This window comes from Nuphar pumila, chromosome 7 (assembly GCF_984573655.1).
Source record: "Nuphar pumila chromosome 7, dmNupPumi1.hap1.1, whole genome shotgun sequence".
Classification (NCBI taxonomy): domain Eukaryota; kingdom Viridiplantae; phylum Streptophyta; class Magnoliopsida; order Nymphaeales; family Nymphaeaceae; genus Nuphar; species Nuphar pumila.
This window is the reverse complement of record NC_143255.1, coordinates 10,577,044-10,590,329: the sequence shown is the minus strand read 5'-3', so window position 1 is coordinate 10,590,329 and position 13,286 is coordinate 10,577,044. Positions and strand designations below refer to the sequence as shown.

General features: G+C 38.1%; 1 protein-coding gene across 1 annotated transcript in view; it reads right to left on the bottom strand.

The window, feature by feature from the left end:
• The window catches only part of LOC149831114 (senescence-induced receptor-like serine/threonine-protein kinase), a 45,547-nt gene extending 32,467 nt beyond the window's left edge, over positions 1 to 13,080 (bottom strand). The window contains exons 1-8 of the mRNA XM_090013673.1: positions 12,971 to 13,080; positions 5,452 to 5,986; positions 3,047 to 3,516; positions 2,817 to 2,955; positions 1,893 to 1,964; positions 1,737 to 1,808; positions 1,578 to 1,658; positions 965 to 1,092 (exon numbers count right to left, since the gene is read on the bottom strand). Of these exons, the coding sequence (XP_089869799.1) occupies positions 965 to 1,092; positions 1,578 to 1,658; positions 1,737 to 1,808; positions 1,893 to 1,964; positions 2,817 to 2,955; positions 3,047 to 3,516; positions 5,452 to 5,986; positions 12,971 to 13,052 (1,579 nt within the window). The 5' untranslated portion in view covers positions 13,053 to 13,080. The remainder of the gene's footprint in view (positions 1 to 964; positions 1,093 to 1,577; positions 1,659 to 1,736; positions 1,809 to 1,892; positions 1,965 to 2,816; positions 2,956 to 3,046; positions 3,517 to 5,451; positions 5,987 to 12,970) is intronic.
• Positions 13,081 to 13,286: the final 206 nt, after the last annotated feature.

Below are 13,286 nucleotides of genomic sequence, written 5' to 3'. Positions count from 1 at the left end.
GTCCTGGACCCGTATAAGTTACATGGGTCTAAGCCAACTCAACCAGCGAGAAATAATCTTTTTTGGGGGGAATTCTTTTGGTTTATTCTGTTTTTGGTTGTTGGTGCCTATTGGATTGTTGGTTTTGATTTCCATCTTTGCACGGTCAAATTAGAAAGATTGAGAACATTTTTTATCATTGAAACTGCAATGGATTATTAGAATTTTCCCATTTCAGGTGTATCTCCCTTTTGCTTCTTTCTTTGACATTGTTTTTGTGGTGTTTCTGTACCTAGCATTAGCCACATTAGAACGAGTTAGAAATCATTACTTCTCGTTGGAATTTTACCTATTTGTCTCGTTCTCTATTGTTGGTGTCTGCCATTCTGTTCGTTCTTTGTTGATGTCTGAATCAGTGTGGGTTCATTATTTTCTAAAAGAAATTTGGAGATGTAAGTGTTTTATCCCCGCAGGAAAAAAAAAGTGGTTTATCCAGCTTTTTTATTGGGGCATATCTCTCTCTCTTTCACATTAGATGCTTTAATAGTTACTAGCCTTCGAAAAAGGATTGCAAATTCTTCTCTCAAGCAATTAAAATTGCGTTCATAAAATGGAGGAAGATACCCTAATTTAATGATAAAATAAGTTAATATCACTATAATCCAAAGGATTTCTTAGTCATTTTTGTATTTTTTATAAAGCAAATGTTTTTTAACCAAACTTGCCCTGCTTCAAATATAACAAGTTGTGGTGTTTGAAGTCTTAGGGAATGAATAATTAACTATCAGTTATATATATATATATATATATATATATATATATATATATATATATATATATATATATATATATATATATATACCGTCCTCTATAAATTTTCTAGTTCCGCCCCTAGTCCCAACTTTTTGAAATATAAGGCAATTTGGATAATCAAATAAATGCGTTCAAACACCCATAAGGCTGTAGGCTAAGATGAGCATAAAACCTGCTTTCTTTTTGCTCTTTAACTTGATTGCGATTATCAGAACAGATATTAAGATGACAATCGGAACGGTAGTCGCCAGGATCCAAATCCAGACACGAGATTTCTTTTTTCGCTTTTGGTTGCCAACTCTGCAGCACACAGTGCAGATAAGTAGGTAATCTCATCTTTTAGATTGTATTGGTCCAAGAAGAAAAAAGAAAAAGAAATTCTAAAAAACACACCTACAGTCTTGGCAATAATAAAAAACACAGCAAAATTTATGCTCTATTAATTTAAAACACATTTTGATTAAATTAACTTGGGTTATCGTTAACTCAAGGTGACTTAATGGAATAAAAGTTAATGATTAACCCTCAAAACAAGGATTTTTATTAAAGGATTTAAACAACGCACCCAAAATTTTGGTGATAATAAAAAATACACAGTGTTACATTTAAAGCAACTCTGACAGAAGTAAACCTTAGTTTTCTAATTAACCATGAAAAAGTTTAGGTGTATTTTTTAACAAATAAAAAACTTAGGTATGTTTTTTATTATCGTAAGTATAGTATCTTTTTTTGAAAACATCGCAAAAGATGCATACAGTATATGGCTGTGGGAGTTCAAACCAGACCTTAATTGTAGCTGACCTTTGTTTGCTTTTTCAAGCAAGGCTTGTGGAGTTGATCCAGTCAAATAGTTGCCCGACAAGTCCCTGAATCCATATCATGATTTTCCAAGTTCTTATTTGCTTCCATCACAAGTTCTACTTCGTAACCAGAATTAGACTTACAGTGTTGATAGGTGCTGTAGTTTCGCCAAAACATCAGGGATGGGACCCTCCAGGTTATTGTCTGATAAATCCCTGTTTGAACATGAGCGTGGCATGAGAAATACAAGTAAACAAAGCCTTAGAATATCAATCTTTGGATGTTCCCGGCGTACTTACAGCGTTTTGATCGAATCCAAATCAGCTATATAATCTGTTATGAAGTCATTCAGTCCCCAGCTAGAAAGATTCCTACAGAATGAGTGCAAAGGTCAAGCTAATGAGCTTTTGGCGGATGTGGATGATTATATTAGATTTTTTTTTCCATAATAGTTCTTCCTTTATAAGGCAAACACAAAGCCATGCTTCCTTCATCTCATTTTTCAAAATCATCCCTCCTTTTTTGCCAACCATGGCAAAACCATCCCTAAGGTAATTAGACTTCACATGACAGATAGAAGGATGCATTTGTCCAAACATTTTAAAATGTAAAGATGATTTTGGAATATTTGGGTGCGTTTGACAGCCGGGAGTAGTTATCCCTGATAAAAGAATCCCTGGCAACTTTCCCTGGATGAACCTTTTCATGATAAAAAAAACTCCCTGGTGTTTGATTGTTAAACACAAAAAAAGAAAACAGAGATTGCAAGAGAGAGAGAGAGACGAAGTATAACCATCAACATTACTAAAAAGGTTCAACCAACATTGAACCCGGAAACTCAAAAAAGGCCCCAGACATGGCTAGAAGCCTAGAAAACAAAACTAAACTAAAAAACAAGACACAGTAACCCGACAAGATTCAGGATCGGGGGGGGGGGGGGGGGGGGTGTTAGGGTGGCAGATGGGGGTAGTACTTTTGAGGGGGGTAAAAGTCGCGTGAGGAGAACTTATGTTGTGTTTGATTAGTAAGTGGGCCTCACCTAAAAAGTGAACGTGCCCTTAAATAGGTTAGGAATGTTTTAGGTTATTGTCATTGTTCATAAGGTAGAGATGATTATGGGAAAGTTCCATTATATTACGTGAATAAACTAAGAAAAAAAAGAACACAACAGCAAACAATTCTGTGTAGGAAAAAAAAAAGGAAGAGTGAGGAATGCCACCCACAGAGTAATTATTCTTGGTGCTGAAGCATTATCGTAGCCACATGTCAAGCCATCCCAAAAGAAACCCTGAGGAAGGCAAGGGTCACCTATCCAGTTTTTCTTCAGATGGTAATAATCTTTTATCGCCTTGATTGCTTCGGCTACAAACCAAACAATAAAAAAAATTGTGGTGTTGGTGAGAATAACTGGCAGATGATTGAAAAGAAAGATTAGAAGTTCCAATTAACGCACCGTCTTGGCTGTATGTAGCAAACGAAGAGACCGGAATTACTTTGTATATCTCAAAGGCATTTATCATTGGAACATAGGTGGAATTGGGAGCTGCAGATATTGTGAATGAAAATTGGCTTTCAGTCATAGGCACCGTTGAGTACACTACAAAGCCGTTCAGGTGGTCAAGAAGATATGGACCGCCCCATTGCTTTCCATTCATTTGTATCATGATGGATCTTGTTTCATTGGCTCGAAGCTGCAATAGCTCTGCAAAGTCCATAAAGATGTGGTATTTGGCAGTGGCCTCCGTAGCCCAAGTGATGGTTATGTTGCTTGGGTAGGGTGCATAGACGGCGGTCTGCATTACAGTGGATGGTAATCCAAGCCGAAAGCTCCTCTCTTCCTTAACTTTGTTAGTTATGCTGGAAGGAATACCGTATGTGTCATAGTTTGGTGTCCATATGCGATCAAAAGGATCGTCTGAATACCTGTGTGGAAAGAATTAGCTCGTTTGTTGTAGTTATGCTGGAAGGAATACCGTATGTGTCATAGTTTGGTGTCCATAAGCGATCAAAAGGATCGTCTGAATACCTGTGTAGAAAGAATTAGCTCGTTTGTTGGATTCAAGAAACCACTTCTGAATCTTGTTATGTTTGAATGGGTGTGCAATGGCCCAACCTCGATGCCTCAAAAAGCCTCAACTTCTAAGTAGGGGTATAATTGGGTCAGATATATCAGGGAAAACCGATGCCCCGAATTGATTAGATCCAACCTGGCCGGGCCTGATCTTGATGGACCCATTGGTTCAGGTCCAGTATAGAATTCAGGCCTGTTGCAACAACGGGTTGGTTCTTGGGTATGGATAGGGGTGGCAAAACCTGACACGACCCGCCTCTTAGGTGGGTTCGGGTTTGGAAAAAATGAACCCGTTTAATAAACGGGTCCACCCGCCTAACCCGTTTATTAAATGGGTCGGGTTCGTGTTACGGGTATGCCAACCCGCCATCCCGACCCGCGAACCCGTTTACCCGATCCAACCCATTTATTAAACGGGTTGGCGGGTCGTGTCGGGTTCGTGTTTGCCACAGCCGACCCGTTTAATAAACGGGTCGGGTTCGGGTTGAGGTATGCTGACCCGCCAACCCCCGGGTCGACCCGCCAACCCGACACGATTGCCACCCCTAGGTATGGAAAATAATGGTCTCAAACTAAATTGGATCTAACCCCTTTTATACCTGATCCAAATGGTTCTATGCAATCTATTGCTGAAGCATCTCCAACCAAACTCGATATGCACCTGAACCCATTTCATACCCAATGCAGACTGTTCTACACTGTGTATCATGCCAGACCTTTTCATATCCAATCCAAATAGTTGTGTACAATATGTTTCTTGTTAAACATAAATTACTATGTTGTCTTAATCACTAAGCTTAGATAGTATTTAGAATCCAACGTATTGATTCAATTTGTATAACCAAATAGACGGTATGAACTCCTAGACAAAGTGTGAGTAGATCCTAAGGCCTGCACTACAAGTCCAGTTTTCTGCTTAACTTGCACTGAGTTAATACGTAATGGCCCAAACAGACTCTACCTTATTTGGGCATGTCTTGTTATTATATGTATTCCAATCTGTATGACTCAAGGACTCCAAACATGCATGGATCTGCTGATGGCCCAATTTGCATTGGGCAAGGTTACAATAGGCCTACTTAAGACCCGTCCCATTTGAAACTGTGCTTGGTTTGCATCCGAACCCATTAACCCAAATAGGTCTGCAATTTTTAACCATACCCTTTCCGAACACCAGACCAAAATCAAATTGGCTTGGGTTCAGGTCTATCTTTTAATCCCAACTAGGTAAACAAGTCCGTTTAAGACCCCACTCGTTTGGATCTGACATGGTTTACTCCGAAACCTGTTAACCCATACCTAGGCTTCACCCAAACTATTGGATCGACCCCACTCTTTTGGACCTCAACTGGTTTGCACCCAAACCTGTTAAGCCATCCCTAGGCTTCATCCAAATTTGGTTGTATATTCTTTTGAATGGGCCCAACAGCATGGGCCAGGCTTGAACTTGGTAGTTGGCAAGCCTGGATTGGACCAGGTTTTCTACTGGCCTCGACCGGGGCATGATTTCTTATTGAGCACAAAAGGCCCATCATCTGTCCAACCTAAGCCAACCAAGCCAGTTCATTCCAAGGCCTACTCCCAGGTCTAAGTCTTGCATCTTGATTTGGTCATGACCTGTTTTCCATCAGACAGGTATCATTCAGGAAAATGGGCACATTTTTTTGTGTAATCACGTTACATATTATCTCCAAGGCCGCGATCGCCTCCAAAGGTGATCACTTCTATTAGTGGATCCATGCACCCGCAACACTCAGATCTCAAAAACAAATGAATCAATGACTCACCTTGTCTCTTTGGTTGCACCAACATCAACACGCATGACTGTTGCAAGAGCAACTGTCTGGTTGGCAGGGTAAAACGTCCATGATTCAATCGGTCGAAGTTCCAAACCAGAGATGAAAGGTGTACCTTTGCCAGTATTTAACAGGCAAACACTCATGGATTGGGCACTGGTGTTGCTCATGATCTCCCCCCAAAGGGCATGCGTTGTGTTGTCCAACTCGACTGTAAGCCAAAAGTCGATGCCCAAGTAGATGTCAAAACTGGGCACTTGGTTTTGTCCGTCGTAGTTGCCATACATGAATAAAGCTCGGACAAGGTACTTTTGCCCCACGACCAAAGGTAGCTTATAGCAGTTCCTCTTGCTCTGTGGAAATGCTCTTACTGTCGTGTAGATCCTTGGGATGTTGCTCGCAACACTAGAATCAATCGGTTTCTTCTCTCCCGTGCTTATGAAATCGTCATCGGAAACGTAGTCCAGACCCACTTCACTCCTATAGCTGTTGTCACCTTGCAACCCACAGTCAATGCTAATAAATCCTGCAGAAGGGAGCCAATCCTATATATCTCTTTTTTAAAGGAAGAAAGCTAGCTTAAAGGTATGAAAATTAATTCGTCTCTCTCTCTCTCTCTCTCTCTCTCTCTCTCTCTCTCTCTCTCTCTCTCACACACACACACAATCAATCAATCAATGATACATTCGAGTTTTTCACCGATTGGACTCTATATATATGTTAGATTTTAGCATTTATTTAGTAAGCAACACGTTCTAGATTGTGATATTTTGATATTTAGATGTTTTTAAGTGCTAAAAATTAACGTCCACAATACCTTGTATCATTAAAATTTTAAATGCATCACGAGACATTCAATTTTAACGTTTTAAAAAACATGTTTAGATGTCATAAAGTCTTGATGTAAAGCTGAAGGGCTGCCACGAGTTCGAAAAACATCAATGTGTATCCCTTCCATGGCGTATAATCCCTGGTTGACAAGGGGCCTGGGGTTCATCCACCAATGAGTTTCCAAGTGAGGGGGGTGGTTTTACCTGGTTATCTACAAAGAATTATAGTTTAGGAGAGAGAGAGAGAGAGAGAGAGAGAGACACGAAAGAAGATCAACATTAATACTCATGAAGATCAACAAAATGTTGAACCCATGAACCAAACAAAATAGAAAACAAAACTAAAATATAGAAAAAACAAAAGCTAAAGAAAAAGAAACTACAGACAGCTAGCAACAAACAACAAAGCCAGCTCAACCAGGATCCTCTGGATTAGAAGAAACCACCGTTGAGTGAACGTTGTTCAGATGAAAGGAGATGTCTCTAAGATGCATACATAAAATCGCATATACGTCAACCAGAATTTTATGGACAAGATGATTAAGGATGACCGAAATTTGACGAAAAGTAGCATCATTGCGTGCCATCTAAACAAACCACCAAGTAGTAAGCAACCATGTCTTCCAGATCAGTCTCCACCGCTTGCATCGTCTAATTTCAATAGGCCCAGGAGCAGATCAAGCGCAAAAGACTCCTCTTTGACAATTACGTTCGGAGATCTCCACGTCCTATTAAATAGGGCCACAAAGATTGGGCAGGACCAAAATAAATGAAAAGTAGTTTCTTCAGTAGCTTGACACAACACACACCAACTTGGAAACTGAAAGCCCAACTTCTTTAAATAACTGTGAGTCTGAACCCTATCATGCAAAATTAACCAAGCCAAGACCCGAGATCTTGGTGAAGGGCCCTTACCCCATAACGCACACTCAGGAAACCAATCTGCCCCTAGGGGGAGCAACGATCTATACACTTTGTGGGTGTGGAACGCATCATTTGGTGCAATCGCCCATTGCAACCACTGATCATAATTTCCAGCAGTCCCAGTTTGATCTTTGAAGGACGATAAGGCTCTCAACCACATGCTTCGCAAGTGCGAGATCGCCAACCCCCGGGTTCTATGGTAAAAATGAGATGAATCAGGAGCACCATATTTAGCATGAAGCAAGCGAGCACATGGAGAGCCTGGTTGATGGGCCATCCAACATTGCTTGGCCACAAGAGCAATACTCCTCTGTTTTGGAGCAAAAACACCTAAGCCAGCCATATGCCTAGGTAACACCACCATTCGCCAACCAACCAAATGGCGCTTACTCTTAAGTTGACACACAGACCAAAGAAAATCCGTCATTAAACGACAAATTTGCTTCTCCACGCCCACAGGCATCACGAACATTGACATGAAGAATTCAGGGATAAAAGAAAGAACATGTTTGATTAAAGTCAAACGACCAGCAATAGAGAGATTAGACGCCTGCCACGAAAAAAACTTGCTTTTCACTTTTTGAATAGTTGGAGCCCAAGCAGCGGAAGAGAGGCGCTTCACTTGTAACGGCAGACCCAAATACGTCATCGGCAACTCAGAGATTGCACAATTAAAAATCTGTTGACCCACTGCAAGCATAGGAGACTGAACATTGAACATAGTAAGAGAGCATTTGCTATCATTTAGGGAAAACCCAGAAAGAGAAAGAAAGAACTGGAGAATAAGCTTGAATCTAAGCATTTGCTGCACGTTTGCTCACTCAAAAATAAGCATATCATCAGCATAAATAAGAATATGGTCCGAAAAGTCTGGAACATCTAGAGGATCTATCAGGCGCTTCTCCGCAGCACGCTTGAGCAACACCACGAGGCCCTCAGCAATGACATTGAACAACAAAGGCGAGAGAGGGCAGCCTTGCCTTAATCCTTGCCCCAACTTGATCCGGCCACCTCTAGTGCTGTTAATCTTAATCATGGCATGAGCATTAGAGACCAATTCTCTCACCCACCCAGAAAAACGATGACCAATGCCAAAATTGGATAACATTTGAAATAAGAAGGGTCAATGCACAGAATCAAAGGCTTTATGAAAATCTAATTTAAGAGAAAAATAGGGCTGACCACTAAGATGTAAGGAGTGAATGACTTCAGAGGCCAAGATGAATGAGTGGTGAATCCTCTTATTGTGGATAAAGGCGAACTGAGAGTTCAAAAAAAATTGGTGAGCCACGACCTTCAACCTATTAGCCAATACCTTAGCAATCATCCGATAAAGAGCACTCATAACAGAAATCGGGCGAAACCTAGAGATATCAGTGGCAGCATCCTCTTTCAAAATTAAAGAAATAATTGCCAACATAGACGCTTAGAGAGAGAGAGATGCCTTCTTAGAAAAAGCACGCATGGCAACTTTTCATTGGACCAAGTACCTTGCACAATGACTGGATTTGCTCTCCTAATTTAGGAGGTGCTAATGAGCAGAAGACCACCATAATCCATGTAGGAAACATTTGATGGAAACGTTAAAAACATGACTAAACAGTGCACGACTCTACCGTCCACACTCTTAACGTGAGGTAGAAAGTAGAATTTGGTCTTCCCAATTTTTTAATTTCAAAATTAGGATTTTAATAGTCCAAAATAATTTGAAAATTCTCAACCCTTGATTTTTAGCAAATTATAAAATCCTATTACACATCAAAAAACTTGATCCAAGTGATGGTTCTTAGGTTTTTAACCATGTAGATCACATTCAAGCACTTAGGCATTTAGAATTGATTTTTAAAAGTGGTTTGCACGGTTTGGACGTTCATTAGCTTGGACGTTTCCCCCTTATATATATTAAGTTTTTTAAGGGGTCAAAAATGCAATGGCCCAAAATTTCATAACTCAAAAGATCACATTTTTACATTAAAAAAAAAATGATCCAAGGCTTGATCTTTGGCAAACAAATGTGGTTAAATTGAGTTGATATAACTTGCACCTATGATTTTTAGCTCATTAATATCATACCTTAATTAGTGGCCGATATTCACCCTATATGTAGCCAATATTAACCCACATAGAGCTAATATTGGCGACTAATGAAGGTAGTGTACTAATGAGCTAGAAATGATAAGTGCAAGTTGTATCAACTCAATCTAGCCACAAAGATGTGATTTACTTGGTTTATTTAGTAAAAAAATATTTTTTAATCATGTAATTATAACAAGTACTTACGTTTTTAAAGGGGTCAAAAAATCAATATCTGATAATTTCATTACTTAAAAGATCACATTTTTTTACATCAAAAGAATACGATCTAAGGCTTGATCCTTAGCAAACAAATCATGTAGATCACATCTATATGGTTAGATTGAGTTAATACAACTTGCACCTATGATTTCTAGCTCATTATAAGTACCGTACCTTCATTAGTAGCCAATATTAACCCATATATAAATATATAAATATATATATATATATATATATATATATATATATATATAGAGAGAGAGAGAGAGAGAGAGAGAGATTATGCTGTAGTTTTTTCATTATGTCTCCATTAGGACCTTCCAGAAATCACAATTTTGGTGTTTTATGATAGGTCTGATCAACCATTAGATGTGTTTCTCATTGCTTATTTAATAGAAAACATGTTTTTGATTAAGCATCTTTATGCTCATCTGTGTATTTTAAAGAGGTAAAAAAAATCAATGTTTGATATTATACTAAAATTTGATGATAAAATATTTACATTTTTACATCACATCCACTCAAAACAAAGTTTGTTTGTTAATAAATAAACAATGATAAACACATCTAATGGTCTAAATCTAACATAAAACATCTAAAGCTATGATTTTTGGAAGGTCCTAATGGTAACCTTACGTAAAAAGTGACAGCATAATCTCATTCTCATACATATATCTGCATACTTGTGATTGTCATACCCCCATATGTTCAATTTGGTTTTTGCTAGTATGTTTATTGGATGTGATGTTTGCAAGTATAAAAAATCACATCTTGATTTAATTATGATGATTCAATAATCGATTTCAAGCAAATGGATCACAGCGAATGCATCTGCATGGGTTAGATTTGCAAGAAACCTGTGACAATCTTGGTTCATACCAGTTTATAAATCGACTATTGGATCATCATACTCAAATCAAGACATGTGATTTTTTATACTTGCAAACATCACATCCCATACACATACTAGCAAAAACCAAATTGAACATATGGGGTATGACAATCACAAGTATGCAGAAAAGCCAGCACAGCAGAATTAGAATCCAGGTTGTCAAGTCAGTGTAACGTCGCTAGTATAACCAAGATTCATCATTTTTAAAGTTTACCTTTTAAAAAGAGTCCTGCCCTGTTTTCATGAATCTCTTTTCTCCCTTATTTCGTATTCTTTGAACCATAAAAAACATAAAAAGGGGAAATGCTTTCTACCCTCTTGGGTTCCAAACCCTATAGTGAGATTTTCCTTTTTAAGTTTTGATTATTTTTTGCACATCTGGCCCTCCAAATGTGATCTACATGTTTGTTTTGATAGAAACTGGCCTTCGGATCATGTTTTTTTCACATGTCAGATTTTCTTATGTTTTTGTGATATGTATGCCAGATTTTCCTAGGGTTGAAAAATCAATAGCTTAAAATGTATTGAATTTTAAATCCTCAAAAATTCATATTTTTACTTAAAAAAAAATCCAATCCAGGCTGTCAAGTCAGTGTAACGTCGCTAGTATAACCAAGATTCATCATTTTTAAAGTTTAGCTTTTAAAAAGAGTCCTGCCCTGTTTTCATGAATCTCTTTTCTCCCTTATTTCGTATTCTTTGAACCATGAAAAACATAAAAAGGGGAAATGCTTTCTACCCTCTTGGGTTCCAAACCCTATAGTGAGATTTTCCTTTTTAAGTTTTGATTATTTTTTGCACATCTGGCCCTCCAAATGTGATCTACATGTTTGTTTTGATAGAAACTGGCCTTGGGATCATGTTTTTTTCACAAGTCAGATTTTAGTATGTTTTTGTATCATGTATTTCAGATTTTCCTAGGGTTGTTTTTTTTCCTTTTTGAGAATAGGGTTGAAAACTCAATACCTTAAAATGTATTGAATTTTAAACCCTCAAAAATTCATATTTTTACTTAAAAAAAAAATCCAATCCAGCAGTTTGTTCCTATCATTTTGACCATCACAAACACATCCATAGGGTCAGATTTACCTACCGTGTAGGTTTCGATTAGAGGGTTTATAACCCATTAGGGTAGCCGACATTTTCCCTACATAAAAAGAGGCCATCTCTAATCTATTGTTGTTTTTAACCTTATTTATATAGAAAAATTTTGTCTTTTATAAAAATTTAGTTTCTATAAAGAATTAAAAAAACAATAATTTCAAAATAGCATAATTAATCCATGCACAATAAATTACCATTAATTTGAAATTTTGCACTTATGGTTGTGCCAACTTTGTGATAGCATCTATTCAACTACCCATTTCGTTTTCTCGATTTGCATGGGTACCTGGATAGACAAATTTTTATTTTTTGGATAATGCCAGAGAAAAACCCCATCATTGACCACACATTGGCTGGCCTCAGGTTCGTGAAACCATTAAGGACCCCTACCCACCAGATAGTACACCCAGCTTTGACCTTATGACAAGGGATGCCTGCCACCCATGGCTGTCAACTTGGTGACGTTAACAAGTCACCCTCCCAGCTGAGCACAGCTCATGGAATACTTTTTTTTGTTTTTTTGGGGGCCTTATCAACAAAATCACATTATATATATATTTATTGGCAAAACTAATGAGCTAGAAATTATACGTGATCTACATGGTTTGTTAAGTAAAAAACTTGTTTTGAATGATGTAATTATAACAAGTAATTAAGTTTTTAAAAGGGTAAAAAAATCAACGGCCCAAATTTTCATAACTCGAAAGATCACATTTTTACATATGATCCTAGGCTTGATCCTTAACAAACAATCATGCTGAAAACATCTATGTGGTTAGATTGAGTCGATACACCTTGCACCTTTACATTACCTTGATAAGTACCCAATATTATATTTATATAGTAATGTGCTGGTGCTGCACCCTTTTCTCATTCTGCTCTTTTAGCCCCTTCAAAAATCATAGTTTTTTGTGTTTTTTACTCACATCTAACATCATAGATGCGATCTATAGGTTTTGTTTATTGGAAACCAGTTTTCGGATCACAGTAATCTGGGTTTTCCGGTGATCCAAAATCAATAGCTATGAAGGCATCAATTTTTTCTGGCTCATAAAAATATATATTTTTGTCGAAAAAACATGATTCAAAACTCGCCCAGTGACGAGGATGAGTGGTTCTCCCATGGCCACCACAGAGTAAAGTGATACGTCCACGAGATCCACATTCAGACATCCTGCTCGTCCTCGGCCACCAGCACCACCACCATCGGAGCAGTCTCCACCTCCGGCGTCGCTGGCAGGAAGAAGAGCGGCTTCTTTGTTTCAAACTTCTCTGTTTCCTATTTGTTGTCTTTATATATTCTGCCGTACTGTCGTTTGGAGCGACCTCCGGTCACCCCCACATCTGTATATTTTTTTTTTCCTAGTAGACTTGATGTTTGTTATGCAAAATGAGTTTTAATGGGAAAATAAAAACGCAAGCAGAAGTTTTAGACTGTGAATAAGGATGGTGATCGTGTCCTTACCTTGCTGTCCTCCTACTAGAAAATGAAGGGCAGCATAGCAGAGGAGAAAGAGAAGGCCGTATCTATTCATCGTCATCATCATCCTCACTGATCCTGAATTCTGTATTCCCCTTCCTTGGGGAGATGTGGAGGATATAAATATAAACAAGAGAACCGAGTGATGATAATTGAAACGTACAATTGAAGAGAAAAGTCAGAGATTTTTTTTGGGGACCAAATGCCCAAAACCACTGTCTTCCATGACTTAAGAGCCAATTTAAATTTTTACTATTATTTTAAATTTTAATGTTTTTTAAGTATTATTTCAATAAAAAAT